This window comes from Elephantulus edwardii, unplaced genomic scaffold, assembly GCF_000299155.1.
Source record: "Elephantulus edwardii isolate Elephantulus edwardi_28Jun2011 unplaced genomic scaffold, EleEdw1.0 scaffold00182, whole genome shotgun sequence".
Taxonomy (NCBI): Eukaryota; Metazoa; Chordata; class Mammalia; order Macroscelidea; family Macroscelididae; genus Elephantulus; species Elephantulus edwardii.
In genome coordinates, this window is record NW_006399932.1 from 3,925,468 (window position 1) to 3,942,777 (window position 17,310).

General features: G+C 39.3%; 2 protein-coding genes across 2 annotated transcripts in view; both read right to left on the reverse strand.

Annotated features, from left to right (window-relative positions):
* The window catches only part of JAZF1 (JAZF zinc finger 1), a 499,696-nt gene that overhangs the window by 251,967 nt on the left and 230,419 nt on the right, over positions 1-17,310 (reverse strand). The gene's annotated exons all lie outside the window — the stretch shown is intronic.
* On the reverse strand, positions 3,708-5,108 carry LOC102854474 (U2 small nuclear ribonucleoprotein auxiliary factor 35 kDa subunit-related protein 2-like). Its single transcript, XM_006896129.1, has one exon. The coding sequence runs from the start codon at positions 5,106-5,108 to the stop codon at positions 3,708-3,710; it is 1,401 nt and encodes a 466-aa protein (XP_006896191.1).

The window sequence follows — 17,310 nt, forward strand, 5'->3', positions numbered from 1 at the left end:
GGGGGAGGTGATGCCCCTTCCCAGCCCTGGTGAAGAATGAACAGGGCTATTGAAACCAATCTCCACACTGCTTTAAGGGGCCACTCCAAAGGGAGCCCACTGTTCTCACAAAGAAGGAAGTTCTCTCTCTTCGTGACAAGGCATTAGGAAAAACTGGTTCCTAAAAATCTGTTCTTGGATTGTTTCCGATCTTTAATTAAGAGATACAGCACTGTTAAGACCAACCCCCCCCCAAAAAAACTATTTGCTACTTACTGTTATTAAAACATCCTTTCTTTTGTGAAATAATGTTAAGAAGATTTTATACCAGCAAAATCAAACCGTTAATGTGGTACACTGATGAAGTTTTTCTTCATAAAAAGTTACTGGCTCATGAGATACAAAAATCTGGGAACCACTGTCTACACTCAAAGCCAGGGTTTCTGTAGGAGATAAATGGTATGTGATGAGAAGAGAAAAAAAAAGAGCAAAGAGAAGAGTGAGGAGAAGGTGGAATCTGTTCAGTGTGTTATAAACACTATATAAACAAATGAAGAAAGGCAAAAAGCATGTCTTCCGAATCTAAGTACACATCTCGAGGATAAACTGGGGATTTGATTCCTGACCACCAAGTAAAAGGAATGTTGCACTGGCTTCCCAGTGCATACAAAAGTTGTATTTATACCACATTGTTGTTATGAACAAGTGAGTCAAAATCAACTCATACCTGACCCTCAAGCAGATTTTTAGAGGTCATCCATCACCTGGGGGGAGAATGCCCATTGCTCATCTTTCTCCCATGGAGCAGCAGGTGGATTTAAATCAGTCTTGGGTTAAATAATGAGCTGCTAACCAAAAGGTTGGTGATTTGAGAGTCTATCAGCTTCTGTTAAGATTTCCAGCCTTGGGACTGTTAAGAAACAGTTCTACTCTGCCCGACAGAGGTGCTATTAGTCGAGAATCAACTTGATGGCAGTGGGTTTTGGTAGTCTACTCAATGTGCAATAGCATTAAGAAAATTTTGAAATATTGTGAGAACTACCAAAATGTGACAGATATGTGAGCACATGGAGTTGGAAAAATGGTGCCAATTGACAAGCCCAGGTTACCCTAAAATTTAGTTTATAAAAACAACAGTATCTACAGAGTGCAATGAAGCAAGGTGCAAGAAAAGAGGTGTGACTGTACTATAACCAATTCAGTTAACCTTCAGAACCCTCCTACAAAACAATTTCCATTTACAACCAAGGAAATAAAGGTGAACTGATGAAAAGTACTTAACCAAGGCAATGAAAAGATTGTGTAAAAGATTTGAGATTGTGTCCAAATACCAAATTCCCCTCCCTATTATACAGAGCATGAAGGCAGGAACACTTTTTAAAGAGTAAGGTAAACAAAGCTTCTGAATGAATCAGCCAGGTATGGAAAAGGCCTACTGCTAAACTGAGCCTGTCCCAATTTAAACATATGCACTCTCAATACCCCAATGGTAGCACTTAATGGTGAAGCAGAGTATGAATTATAACTTAACATAAAGAAAATAAAAATTCTCAAGCCAAAACCAATAAACATAATGATAACTGACAAAGATTTAAGTTGTCAAGGATTTCATTCTATTTGGACCCACAAACAATATACATGAAAGCAGCAATCAAGAACAATGGGCAAATCTGTTGTCAAGGACCTCACTAAAGTACTAAAGAGCAAGGATGTCACTTTAGAAACTAAGGTGTGCCTGGATTGAGTCAGAGCCAGTAAAGGAAAATGAAGAACTGTTATCTTTGAATTGTGGTGCAAACACATCTGGCTTGGCAGAGGAGAAGCCAGAATGCTCCTCAGAAGCAAAGATGGTGAGACCTCATATTACGTATTTTGAGTATTTTATCAAAAGGTGCCTAACCCTGGAGAGCAATATGATGCTTGGTATAGTAGGTCAAGAGAGAAGGCTCCTTAATGCGATGAAATGACAGGGTGTGTGCAACAACTGGCATAAGCACAGGAGAGACTGTGAAGATGATGCAGGAGGGATCAGATCTATTGCATACTGGGTTGCTCTAAGTCAGAGCTAACTGGGTGGTCCCTAACCAAACATAAAACTCAAGTGACCACATAGCTATTACAGTAAAATTCTCTATTCTTTATTTATTACAGTTAAATTACTCTATTTTCTAATCAACACACTTGAAAAAATAACTAATTTGAAAAAATGCAATGGCAAAGGTTCTGGATACTACATCAAAAAGCCTCATTATAAACCAATATAAAATAAAAATTTTACTTAAAAAAACCGCTTACCATGTATTAACTAAAAGGTAAGTCAATGGCTTAAACATAAGAATTTATAAAACTCTTAGAAGAAAAAACAGGACTAAGACCTTGAGCACCTCTTTTGACAAAGGATTCTTAGATTATGACACCTAATGCAAAACTAACAAAAGAAAACCCATAGATAAATTACACTTCATTAAAATGAAAAATTTGTACATCCAAGGATTTCTTCCAAAAAAGAGGCAACTACAGACTGGGAGAAAATATTTGGGAATCAAATATCTGATAATGTTAATATTCATATAGTATCAAGAACACCTACAATTCAACAACATAAAGATAAACCCAATTTTAAAAATGAGCAAAAAGTCTTAATAGGCTTTTCTCCTTAGTACACACACAAAATGGTTAATATGCACTGAGAAGATGCTGAGGGATAAACACAGAATTACCATGTGACTCTGCAATTTAACACTTAAGTACATAACTAGGATCCAGAGATTCAAACAAGTATGTGTACACCAATGGTCACTGCCAGGAAAGGTAGGGGAAAACCCAAGTGTCTTTTAACTAATGAATATGTATGCACAGTGGTGTATACATATGCAGAAATACTATTCAGCCAGAAAGAGAAGCGGTGGAACTCGGATAAGCCACAGGAAGAACTCTGACATTATATTGAGTAAAATAAACGACATAGTGAAACCAGGATTTTTAAGATCCCACTTAGATGAAATTTCTAACTGGACAAATACATGGACACAAAAGTTTACTAGTGGTTACTAGGGGCCACAGGGGTGAAGGAATTGATGTTAGTGTTTAAGGGATTTACACTAAGCTCTGTTTGGGGTAATGTAAAACATTTGAAAAATGTATAGCACAGAACAGTGAATGCAATTAATAACACCCAAATGTACATTTCCAAATGGCATAATTCTTAATTTTTTTTTATCTTTTCTTTTCAGCAGAGACTTCTTTAAGAGTCTAAAATTAATTTTAAAATTCAACACCAGGAATATGGTTAAATTGATTACAAGCCCTCAGTAAAAATGACATAAGAATAAGGACTGCCTGAATTAGAACAATGTTTCAGAAGAAAGTTAGCATATTCAATGGCAATCATAACTTTGTGTAAAATACACAAGCAATCCCAAAAGGTAATAATAAAAAAAGACTGAAAAATGTTCCAAAGTTACCTGGCTATCTCTAACGGTTCGGATTACAGGTACATTTTATGTTTTTGTTTTCTATACTAAACACAATTTTTTATTATCAGAACGAAAAAAAAACCCCTCCACATTTTAAAAATAGGATTCCCGTGTACATACACAAAGTTCTGCCGGACTTGCTAATGCACCTGCACTCACCTCCTTCCAACCAATTTATGTAACGGCCACAACAAACCGGTATACATTCGCTCTGAAAGAAAACAACTTTATTTGGCTTTGGGACTAGCTACTTCAGTCTGGACTGTCCGACCTCCTCATGCCAAGGCTCCTGGACCTGGAGGATCTGGATCTGCGTCCGCGGCTTTGGCCTCGCCGCCTCCCAGGGCTCCGGGGGCTGTGGCTGCGCCGGCCTCGGGGTCTTCTGCTCCGGGGGCCCGGACTACGGTCCCTTTTTCTTCCTCTGCTTCTGGAGCTCTGCCTTTCCCGACTGCCGGCCACATCCTTGTGAGGCCGCCTTTCTGGGCGGTAACGGCTTCTCCTCCTCTCAGATCCCCCATTTCTTCTGCGGGAGTGGTCTGAACTAGGCCTTCGTCTCCTCGGCCTGCCATAGTAATCACCATGGTGGCTCGTTCTCTCTCTCCTGTCCAGAAATGAGCCAGGCCGATCTGACGGCAGATGCAGGTCTCTGTCAGCTTCCCAAAACTCATTCTTGGGGTTTCTGAACACGTGAAGAAAGTTGCAGTGTGCTCCTCTCGAGCACTGCTGGCTTTCAAAACGACCACAAATCGCCACGTGCCAGCGGGTCACGGGGCAGAACTCACACCGAAGCTGCCGGCCCGCGTACCAGCGCCCATTGAACAGGGCCAGGGCTGCGCGGCTGTCTTTTTCGGACTCATACTGGACGTACACGTTGCCCCGAAGATGAGGGTCAGCGTTGCAGCTGACCTTGAACTGCACCACTCGACCCACTTTCTGGAATTCGGGGAGCACGTCGTCATAGAAGTCCAGGAACTGCTGGTAGGTCTCCTCCTCGCTGTACTCCAGGCCAGCATCAGGGTCGTAGTCCCCCATTCGGCACTGCTCCATTCCAAACGTGCTGAACATGCTCTTTATAAGAAGAGTGGGGCTCGAGGTCGGGAAATTATGCCTCCGTGAACACCTGTCTCCAAATCGGCACGCTCCGGTTTTACTGTAGAATGGACAATACGTGGGGTCTCTCTCCATTATTCTTAAGTCCAAGGGTGGCTCTGGGTTTTGCCATGAGCCGTTTCCCAACTCGTTTCCAGTTCGGCTCAACGTCTTCTGCACAGCTTCCTCTTTCTCCTCCTGCAGTTTCCGCTCTTTTTCTTTCCTCTGCTGTTCTTCCCATTCTTCCTTTAACCTCCTCTCTAGCTCTTCCTGCCGTTTTCTGGCTGCCTCCTCCTTTTCTTTCTTAAGTCGGAATTCTTCTTGTGCCTTTCGGTCCCTCTGCAACCACTCCTCATGCAGCTTCTTCCTCTCTGTCTCCAACAGCTTCTCCTCTTCTAGTTGGTATTCGTCGATAATGGCTTCCTCCTCCTCCTGTGGGAGTTCTGAGTCCCTCAACCGAGCGAGCTCCTGCCGGCGTTTCCTCCTTTTCTCCTTCTTCAGGGCGGACCGGTACTGCCGGTGGCCCTGCCTCTGAGGAAACAGCTTCTTCTCAGGCGTCGCCATCTTACTGCTCGTGCTCCGCCCCCTGGCCGATTTCTTGTTCGCTGTGTTCCAGAACATTCAAATGAACGTGACGCAGGCTCAAGACCATTTATGTTGCTTTTGGGTGTTTTAGTGTTTACATATGAAATTTATTTAGGAAAAATATTTAAAGATTTTTAAATAAAAAAAAAAATTTGGGACCAATAGTTCATTTGAATTAATTTAATTTAGCCGTCTTGTTACTAAATGTTCTATGTAGAGATGTAAAGTTCTTGTCTAATCTGTTCTAACTTTTGAACTCAAAGTAAATTAACCATCCCAACTACATATCAACAATACACCTGTTTTGCTAATAAAACTAAGGATTAAAGAATCTAATATTAGTGTATTTAAGTGTCACAAACAATGATATGGCGTCTCATTTGTAATGTCTCCTTTGCTTAAGCATGTCTATTAAGCATCTGGTAAATAACACAATAAATTATTCATTTATTTACTAAGCTAAATTTGTACTATTAATTTCTACTCATTGTTCTGTGTAATGGAGAAACAGAAATAGACAAAACCCCTCCCAATAATGGACTTTTTAAATTTCCTTTTTGCAAAACAACTATGAGATATCATCTCACCTCAGTCAGAAATAGCAAAATTTAAAAGAACAGCAAGCAACAAATGCTGGCGAGGTTGTAGAGGTTGGTGGGAGTGTAAAATGGTGCAAACACTGTAGAAGGCAGTATGGTGCTTTCTCAAAAATTGCAAATAGAGATACCATTTGACCCAGCAATTCCACTACTGGGAATATACCCCAAAGAGACAATAACCGACATCCAAGCAGATATATGCACACCCATGTGTATTGTGGCTTTGTTCACAATAGCAAGGAGCTGGAAACAACCTAACTGCTCATCAACAAATGAATGGATAGAGAAGCTGTGGTCTAGTCACACAATGGCATACTACCCTGCACTGAAAAACAAGGAACTCATATTCAAAATGGGTGACCCTGGAGGACATTATGCTGAGTAAATATCTCAGTCACAAAAAGACAAATGCTGCATGGTGCCACAGTTGTAGAATGGGACTGACATCAGGATTGGGGTAAGACTGAGAAAAACTGGATGAATTATGTATATTGCATTGAAACAGATGAGGGAGAGAACAGTTTAAAAGCAATATATGGTAGGGTATTATGATTATCACAGGAATCCAGAATTACGGTTGCATAGTGGAGTGCATTGAGGAGGGGCTGGGGGGGTTGTATACCAACAAAGAAGTTTATCTGGGAGGGTGGGTAGAGAAAAAAGTGCAACAATGAATGAATGGAGATCCAAAATGTCTGTAAATGTTCGTTAAAATTAGTAAAATTTAAAAACATTTCCTTTTTAATAACAGTTGAGAAAAAAGATTTTATAAGCAACAGCAAAACTTTAGTAATTAAAATAGAAAATTTTACATTTTAGGGGAGCTCTGGTGGCCTAGTGGCAAGAAGCTGCAACTACAATCCCAGAGGTGCACGGTTCGAATCCACCAGATGCTCTGCCAGGGAAGGAGAGACAATCTCCTCCTGTACCAGTCAGATCTGATTTGACGGTACATGTGCACAAAAATAATAAAAAAAAATTTTACATTTTAAGAGTGAAACTTTTACATGGACCATTTTCATGAGTATCTATGATTTTCTTAAAATTTTATTATTCCTTCACACTAAGAGATTATTTTGCAGAAGATTTAAAAATACACACTTAAAGGAAAATCATGCAGGCATTTTTTTAAAATATATTTTTGTATTTTGCCACCTTTGGCATTCGGGTGACACAAGGATGGGACTGAATCCTTTGTATAGGATGGCCATGAGAGGAACATGGCCCCCAGCACAAGACTGACTCTTATAGTCAAGTCTAAGCTACTTCCTTTAAAACAAAACAAAAACAAACCAACCACAACAATTCCTTTTAATGCTTAACCACTAAAAAACAAGGCTATATTTTATTAAAAAATCATGAGGAAAAACTTAGGAAATACCTTAAGAATAAGGACAAAAGAGTGAGGATGACACAATGCAACTAAGAGTGAGTGTCTACTATTATCACACTTCATTTGCTGGAGGGAATTAATAACACATGAAAAACAAGTCCCCTAAAAAATCCCATCTTTAATGACCAGATATCAAACACATGCAACAGAACATACTGGAATCATATGGGAAGTCTACTACAAAGGCAACTGTTAACTTTCATTAGCTTAAACAGATGTATGGTGATAAAAATGGCTGCAGGGTAGAGTTTAGACCTAAATCGGGATTGAAAGGCTACAGTGAGAAAAGCTAAGGAATTCTTTTAAGGAACTATTTACTGTACAAAACAAGGCAGGGGGAAAAAAAAAAGGCAGGGTAATTTAACATTGTTTTATACCTATTACATATGTATATATAAAGAGAATAGAAATGGTATCGAATACAATGAGTGATAATAAGTTCAGGAGATAACAGTATATATAAAAATATCTTTCTCATGAATATGAAAACCCTTAAACATTGGAATCAAATGAGATGGAAAATAAGAGAAAATAAATTTTAAAAACATCAGATATTTCTGTCATCTCATAAACTAATTATACAAATGTTCCCCACTTGCTGCAGGTGTACAGAGACCAAATTTATCAGTGATTATCTGGTGGAAAGAAGAAAGAGGAAAAAGTGTCATTTTGTGAGCCTTGAGCTTCTGTTACGGGTGATGGAAAATCCTGCAAACACATAATGACGGTAGCTAACCAGGATAAATATATTTCTGAAACTAAATAGTACATGTAAAGAATGTGGAAATGTTTTGTTTCATATATATATGTACCACACGTGCAAATGAAGTTTTTAACAAAGAAAGCTACTACAATTTTATTTTTATATTTTAAAAATCATAACTACAAGTGTTGGCAAGGTGAAGAATTACACATTTACCAAAGTACTGGTTCTAGTTCATTTCTAAGAGGGAATAAGCAATACACAATAAAAACAATAAGGTTTGGATGCAGTAAAGTGCAACCTATGTGACTTGAAAGTCAGGTATTTACCAGTGAAACTGGGCACTTACTGGCTGACACACAGACTTCATGCGTAGTTGGTTTAAAGCACCATTGCCTCTAAGATCTGAAAAATTACAAGAGGAAATGATACAGCTTGACTACATGCTACCATGAGCAGACTGTAAAAGCACATGATTTGATGCAATCCATAGACGTTGGACAAGGATGCCTTGTGCAGTGAAGTTCTCTAAAGACATGAGCAGAGTGAAAGGCACAAAAGGCTAAAGGGCTGTGTGGAGAATGTTTTTAAATAACTGCAGAGAACTGTTCAGTTTAAATATAATTATACAAAAAAACTGTTTCACGCTGACTGTAGTGCAATTGAAATTGTATAGGCTTGTGGAAGGCAGGCATGAAATACAAACAAATCAATGAGTTCAGCGTAAGAGATAAACAATTTTAAATGCCTTCTACAACCAGGTTCACTGCCAAAGGGGAGACTTGGACAATTTCACATTGGTTATTCCAAGTATACAACTTGGATACCACACAAGATCCAGCAATGGCCTCAATGTTGTCCCACTTCCTTCCAACTCCTCCACCCCAGCCGTCCCCAATATATAAGAATCCTAACCTCTATATCTGTGATGTAATCCTGTTTGGAAACAGTTGGTTGTTTTTTTTTTAATTAATGTGTTATATCAATATAGGCTGTGTCCTAAATATGCTCACTTTGATTTATAAAGAAATTAGACATAGCAATCCAAGTCTCACTCAAAGATAGGTGCCACTTGAGGATTGCCAAGGAACTGAAGAATGCTAGAGACAAGGATCTTTCCATAGCTGATAGAAAGAGAGCGTTCCCCTTATAGCCAGCCAGTGCCATGAATTTGGACTTCTAGCCTTCTGCAGTGTGAGGGAAAAAAATTTTTGTTTTTTAAGACCAGCCATTTGTGGTATTTCTGCTGAAGCAGGACTATGAAACTAAAACAGTGAGTTTGGGACAGTTCTGCTTTAAGGGTTGTTAATTCTTTTAATTTTGTGCTTTCATTTCTTTTGAAAGAACATTAGAGAAGATTAAATTTCTCTATATTTGTCAGATTGAGACTTGCACCGTAAAAAGAAAATACACGACTTGCTGTGAATCTTTCTAGTATTTATAATGTAAAGTACAGGTCATCAGTCAACATCTGATTCAAATAATTTTTATTTATCTTTGTGTTAGTTTAAAATTTAAGTTTTAATTAATGTCTTTTTTCTTTTCTCTCTCTGGGTTGGTGTGAAGAGAGGGTAAAAAAGAGACTTGAGTTCCATTTTGTTCTTGGCCAAAAAGTCTCCATAAACATTTCCTTAAAAGACTGTCAAATCTGGACTAAATACTCCTCTGATGAAAAGATCTAAACTTTCTTGTGATATATTCTGATATATAATATCATAATTTTCATTCTTTTGTTTTGATTCATAGCAAGAATGAATCATTGCTTTAAAAGTAACCAGACTTCATAATTACCTCATCAATTAGCCTAGCTTCCTCTTATTAGCAAAGCTTGATTGCCTTCTCATTAATGTATTGCATCTACTTAATCTAGGAACATTTTCTAAAAAGTCTCCAATAGGTTAGGTGCCCTGGTGACACAATGTTAAATAACTGGCTAATAACTAGAAAGGTGGTGGTTTGATGCCATCAACTGTCGTAAGGCGGGAGCCCTGGTAGTCTGGTGCTAAGAAGCTGTGTTGCAATTCCAAAGGCACGCAGTTCGAATCTACCAGTTTTCCTGTGGGAGAAAGATAGGCAATCCCCTCCACTTACCTCCCGCCACCGTGCGATTAAGTGCATCTGAAAACTCATTAGTGGGTCAGCTAAGTCCAGTCTGAAGGTATACAACAACAGCAACTGCTCTGAGGAAGAAAATATCTGGTGATTTGTTCCTATGAAGACTTCAACATAGGAAACCCTGTGAGGGGAAGTTCTACTCCATCTATACAAGTTATGAACTAGAACTGATAAGAGAGTAACATGTTGAGAGCTATAGGGCAAGAATTGTGAAGATTCATTAGTTGAAAAACTCACAGCAGTCAAATCAGTTCTGACTCAAGGCGACCCTCCCTCAGGTTTCCAAGGCTGTAAATCCTAAAGGAAGGAGACCTCCCATCTTTCTACCTCAGAGCAGCTGGTGTATTTTAACTGCTAGAGTTGAAGCCTTTTGATTAGCAGCACAACACTTTAGAATCAGAGCTTCATGAAAAAGAAGTCACAAAGTAAAAGAAGTCTATTTTCTGCTACTGCATGCTGTGGCACTGATGGTGAGTAGAAGCAAGCCTTCTGCTATCAGCCATGTATGTAATCACTGTGCACCACAGCTCCACGGCTTCTTCCCATTTCTTCAGAAAGAGAAGAGTCTTTCAGCTGAGGATAAAGAACTGAGTATCTTCTAATTTTTAAATTAAAAAGAAAAATTTTTTCATTGTTATGAAGGAATTTTTTCTTTTACTTTTCAAAGAGAAAAGCTAATGGGCTGGGAGAAAAGTATAACAATGAATGAATGGAAATCCAAAGTCTCTGTAAACTTTCATTAAAATCAATTAATTAAAAAATTAAAAAGAAAAAGAGGAAATGAAAAGATTTTTAAAAAGTAAGTAAAAGGAGAAATAAATAATAAAGCTCCTGGTGCTCCTGAACCAGTTTGTTTGAGAGAGTCAAACTCACTCCCTTAATCATTAGATCGAGCTCCTCTTCTGTTTATAATTAGGGAAATTATCATCACTGTACTGAAAATTTGTCCAATATTTACAATATAAGGCATGGATATCCATGAAGCAACATGACTATCAGTAAGATTCATGCTTTCAAACTAGATCTAATAGCCAATGCAAGAATAAAGGTAAAGGCTATGAGAGCCTAAATAATTCTGGTCAAGGGGAAAATTACAACAAAGCCTGAGTGAAAAACTAAGCAAAGAGGAAGAGTTACTGCAAAAGGTCTAGTCGTTGACTATTATCTGCACCTCAACATGTGTCTGCTATCTCCCTTTATCTCTCTTTGCTGGTTCATCCCAACTTCTGGTTCCCCATCAGGCTGCTGAGGCAAAAGTGCATGCTCAGACACTTCCTCCTAGTTCCTATTTGGTCATCTCGTGCAGCTTGAACCAATTCCTCAGTTTAGAAGTTAGAAGTTCACATGCCAGTGCTAGAGGAAAGTTCTCCCTGTCAGTTATGAAGGAAATTCCTTGTTCCCTTCAATATCTGTACACAGCCACTCCCTAGAGATCTCCATGTGTGTTGGTCTTTGCTGGTGTCAAGGAGTTTTGACATAAAAGGACTTAGATCCAAAAAGATGTACTCTACTGCTGGTGATCACTTCATGATGGTACTAAGTACCCCCTCCCACCCCACGTTTTCCAGCTCACTTTATATTTTACCTTTTTTATTTAGTGAGATGAAAGGCATTACAGGCTACACTTTAAGATTAACTCTCATTACATTAGGGTGTATTGCATTCCACCCTTACAAATAGGTGGTTTATCATATCATAAAGGATCATTACCTAACTTCGATGTTATTTTTTATATTTACATGTATTTTTGGAGAATACAATTATATCCATGACATTCCTTGACTCATCCTCTACACCTTCATATTCTAAAGATGTTATTATCACATGCAAAAGGGGTTTATCTACAAGATTTACCTTAATCTAGATTATATTATAATCACCCTTTAGAGCTTTTATCTTCTCCCTAGAGCACAATAAAGTACTTGATATTTAGTTGGTAAAAGCTGGCCAAAATGGAAATAAAAAGATAGGTCAGTTATGGAGACTAAACATCTACTCTAGAAACAGAAGTGAGCTGATGGCTCAGTATAAAGAATTGCAATGAAGATTTTCCAGAAAAGACTTGAACAGTACATTGACAGAGAACTACCAAAAAATACAAGCTGGGTTTAAAAGAGGTCGTGGCACTATGGACATTACTGCCAATGTCAGATGGATCTTGGCAAAAAGCAGAGTACCAGAAGAATGTCTGTGTTTCATTGACTATGAAAAGGCATTTGACTGTGTGGATCACATCAAATTGTGGCTAACCTTGAGGAAAATGTGAATCTCAGAACACTTGATTGTGATTATACTTGGACCAAGAAGCAGTCCTCAGAACAAAGCAAGGAAACACTGCATGGTATAAAATCAGGAAAGGAGCACATCTAGGATGCATCCTGTCCCCATACCTTTTCAAACTGTATTCAGAACAGTCATTAGAGAAGCAGGGCTTGATGAGGAGGAGTGTGGCATCAAGATTGGAGGAAGATTCATTAACAACCTACGATATGCAGATGACACAATCTTGCTTGCTCAAACTGAAGAAAACCTGAAGCATTTACTACAGAAGGTCAAGGACTGTAGTCTTCAATAAGGATTGAAGTTCAACATCAAGAAGACAAAGATTCTCACCACTTGGCCAAGTGGCAGCACCATGATACATGGAGAAGAGATTGACGTTAACAGTTACAGCCTGCTGGGCTCCACAATTAACACTCTTAACACTAGCAGTCAGGAAATCAAAAGATGAATTGCACTGGGAAAATCTGCTGTCAGGGACCTTACAGAGTACTGAAAAGCAACAATGTCAGTCTAGAGACTAAGGTGCACCTAATTCAGGCCATGGTCTTCTCAATTACATGTTAAGCTTCAGAAAGTTGGACAAACTAAGGATGACAGAAGAAGACTCAATGCTTTTGACTTGTGGTTCTGGGAAGAGTCTTGACCATACCATGTACTAACAAGAAAACAAATAGGTCTGTCATGGAGAGGGTGAAACCAATTCTCTCCTTGGAGGCTAGGATTTTGAAGCTCTGCCTCACTTTGGGCATGTGACCAGAAGAGACAGGTCCTTGGAGAAGGACATTATACTCAGAAGGGTGGATGGACAGCAAAGGAGAGGAAGACCCTGGAGGAGATGAATTGATACAGTAACTGGGGTAATGGGGGTTGGTGTGTCAGAGTTAGTGAGACTGGCTCAGGACGAGGAAGGGTTCAGAGCTTCTGTACATAGGGTCGCTAAACATCACAGGTGACTCAGTGGCATATAACAATAACATACTATGACAGGTTTGGAAGCAGCAGTGGCATCCACTTCCTAAATAACATGCCTCCCGAAACTCTATGAACTTGGATAAATGTCAATGGTTTTAGAGGGGCTTCAGGTCTTTTGTTCATGGGGTTGCTATGAGTTGGGCTCGACTTGAAGGCAATTAACAACAACAATGCCAACCCAAAGGAACATGATTTAAAACCACCAGCTGCTCTGTGGGGATAAGATGGGCAATCTCTTTCTGTGCAATATACTACCTCTAAAAACTCACTGGAGGGTCAGCTGTGAGTCAGTTCTGACTCAACTGTACAAAATAAAGAATCAGAATTTTTACAGTAGAAGAAATTTCAAAGTGGAGGAACAGGAGGAGGGAAAGGGCTAGACATTTGGACCCTGGAGTTCGGAGGCTAATCTTGAGATGAGGAGAGGCCAATAACAACAGGGCTAGTGACAGCAGCAGACATGATAGAGAGGAAGAGCAGATGGCCCTGATTATCCAGGGGGCACTCCTGCACTCAGGGATATTGGGAAGGCACCTCTGCAGGCACTCTCACCATTTAGAATGATTATTGAAATATGACTATTTTCTCCGGCCCCCTGCAGGTAAAGGGAGGAACATACTGCATGTGTGAACATCATCCTCAGAGTTTGAAAGAAGAGGGAGGAAATGGTGTATCAGTGAATGAATGAAAGCCCATCCTTTCTGTAAACTTTCACCAAAATAATAATTGCAAAAAAAAAGATAAATCAAAACTTCTTTCTTTCACATACTGCAAGAACTTACCTCTTCCTGATTTTGAAAAAGCTCTGATTTCTGACCCTGTAATTCATAGCATTCTCTGTTGTTGAGAATATTTGCAGCAAAACACGCCAATTCAACAATCTCTAGTACATGTACAATTTAGTGACAGAGATTACACTTAGTTAGTTTTACATAGTTTTCACCCATCATTTCTGAGTTTTTCTCATTAACCTAAGTTTATTGTCTCCTCAGGTATTTTTTCAGAGTTGCTGTTACCAGTTTGGTCCATATGCTACGTTATGTACTGTTGAGTCGGAAATGACTTATGGCTGACCCTCCAGTGGCTTTCAGGGGCAGTAAATCACATGGGAGGATGCTGGGGAATGTTGGGGCAGGCCTCTCACCAGGACAGACCGCCTAAGCTCCAGATAAGTGTAAGCCTCCCAAAAGTCTTTAATACAGGGTAGAGAGAGCTCTCCTGTGTTTGGCTGTACCAGCTTGAGAAAGATTGCTACCTGGGAAGATGGCTGCCACATCTGTTGAGTTGGGAGTGGTCTGCATGAGGCTGAGGTTCCAATCTGCATGTTCCATGTCTGCAAGCCCACCCTATCCTGTCTTCCTGTTTACTTGCTCGTATATAAGTACATTGCAGCCCCCAATAAAGTTGAGCTGGATTGACTCTCTGAATGGCTCCAGAGTGGTGTGTCTCCATTGTGCTTACCCACATCACGATGTCGCTGTTCTTTGAGGGCAGAGAGTGACTAGAGAAGATTGCCCATCTTCCTCCAACTGAGTAGCTGGTGGAATTGAACTGATGCCTTCAGGCTGGCAGCACAGCATCTTACCACATAGATGTTGTTATCTGGTGCCACTGAGTCAAGTAAGACTCATAGCAATCCTGTGAATAACAGATTTGAACCTGTCCTATCCTGTGCCATCCTCACCATCTCTGACACATTCAAGCCCACTGCTGCAGTCACTGTGTCAGTCCATCGGGCAAAGGGTCTTTTCTTTTGCCATCACTCCACCTTTCCAAGCATGATGTCCTACTCCCTCTCTCCAAGTATTATCAGATGGATAAATCTTAAAAGGATCTACTCATAGGCAGACATTCTTTACTATGGTTTTAAGAAAACTCCAGAATGTATTACTTGGCTTAAGGTTTAAAAATAATCTTGGAGCAACAGCAGTTCCTGGGATTCATAAAGTTGCAGAAATTTCATGAGAATTTTAAATTCTGTTCTGCATTTTCTCCCTTTTGATCAGGATTCTTTTGTAGACCCTTTGATCAATAAACTCAGTATTAAAAACTGACCATCATTTAACTCTTTAGGTCTTATAGCAACAACTTAACTGTTCACCCATACTCCTTCAATTCCTGACTTTCTTCTATTTACTCTTTAAATTAAGCTAGTCCTGGTGCATTAAACATACTTATTACCCTCCCAAAAACCAACCTTCAAAAATACAAGCATCAAAATATATATTTCATATTGTTTTGTGATCTACTGCTTCAAAATACATACAAATACACACAGGTTTGTTTTCTTTCAAATGGTTTATTTCATGAACTTGGGGTGGGGGGAGGAAATGGCTATGTCATTGTTACTAAAAAGTGCTAAAGCCAGGTATACTTGAAGCAATATTTATAAATTCTCTTCAGGGTTAGGGCTAGCTTATGCTCTCACTAGCCAAGATGAAGAACATTTTGCTAACTTAAGGTTCCTTTGCTACTAAAACATCTGGGAGAAGAAGATTGTGAAGCATAAATAAATATTTTCTATTTAATTTGTTACCAAATAAGTATATCTTACTAGCATTTGAGAGGCTGGGCTTTATGAGGAGGAATGTAGCACCAGTATTGGAGGAAGATTCACCAGTAACCTGCAATATGCAGATGATACAACTTTGCTTGCCAAAACTGAGGAGGACTTGAAGTGCTTACTGCAGAAAGTTAAGATCTGTAGTCTTCAATATGGATTGAAGCTCAACATCAAGAAGACAAAGATTCTCACCACTGGGCCAACTGGCAGCACACAGATGGAGAAGAGATTGAGTATGTTAACAATTTCACCTTGCTTGACTCTACAGTCAACACTCTTGGCACCAGCAGTCAGGAAGTCAAAAGACGAATTGCAGTGGGAAGGTCTGCTGTCAAGAACCTGTCCAAAGTGCTAAAGAGTAATTATGTCAGTCTTGGGACTAAGGTGCACCGAATCCAGTCCATATTCTTTGCAATTACTTGCTATGCATCAGAGAGTGGTACAATGACTAACGATGACAGAAGAAGAATTGATGTCTTTGAGTTGTGGTGCTGAAGAAGAGTATTGAATATACCATGGACCACCAAGAAAACAAACAGGTCTATCTTGGAGAGAATGAAACCAAGTTCCTCTATGGAGGCAAGGATTTTGAAGTTCTGTCTCACATACACATGGCACATGGCCAAGAGAGACCTGTCCTTGGAGAAGGACATCATAATTGGAAGGATGGAGGGATAGCACAGGGGAGAAAGATCGATCCCAGATGAGATGGATGACACAGTAACTGGGGTAAGGGGACAGGAGTCAGTGAGACTGGTTCAGGACAGGACAGGCTTCAGAGCTATTGTACATAGGGTCGCTATGAGTCACAGGCAACTTGATGGCATAGAACAACAACAACAACTAGCTCTTTTGAGTATTAGTGGGCAGACTTTGAAGGTAGTCAGTTACAATTGAAATATGAAAATTGGAAGAAAATACCACCTAATACTTGTTTGTACAGGGATTTACAATTTATGTAGCATGGCATTTAAAATTCACAATATCATCCTTATATGCAAAATACTCTTATTTAGGTAATATCTTGCCTCATTCAAAACGGATTTACAAAGAGACAGATTATTTGCCTATAATTCACACATAAAGAGGCCAAATTGCTCAAATGGCTTCCCTCTGTGCACACATCTAGGTGTGGGGCCAAGGTGGAATCTGCACTCAAGTCTGAATTTAAATACTATGACCTTCCAGCACAATACACAAATAACATCACCTAAAATCAAACATGGAATTGTATGAGGTATAAAGAGAGAAATCTTGCTTACCATATTCTCTCAAAAAGGAATTTGTTCATGACTAAGAGGTAAACATATCATGGTCTCTGCAAACATAGCACTTTTTTTTTCAAGTTTAATAAAATAAGTTTTATTTCTTCATCAATTACATTCTGAAGTACAGCATGGCTTCTACCTTGATTCAAATGAAAACCACTTTAAGCAATGCTTTATCCATCACAAGCACAAATGGCAACATAACAGAAATCATACAAGTCAACATAAAAAAGTGTAACAATGGTATGGAATTAAGTCTTTGAATTTTATGCTGAGCACTGTGCT

What these genes read in the sequence shown, in the direction of transcription:
- LOC102854474 (XM_006896129.1), bottom strand. Translation starts at nt 5,108, where the DNA reads ATGGCGACGCCTGAGAAGAAGCTGTTTCCTCAGAGGCAGGGCCACCGG.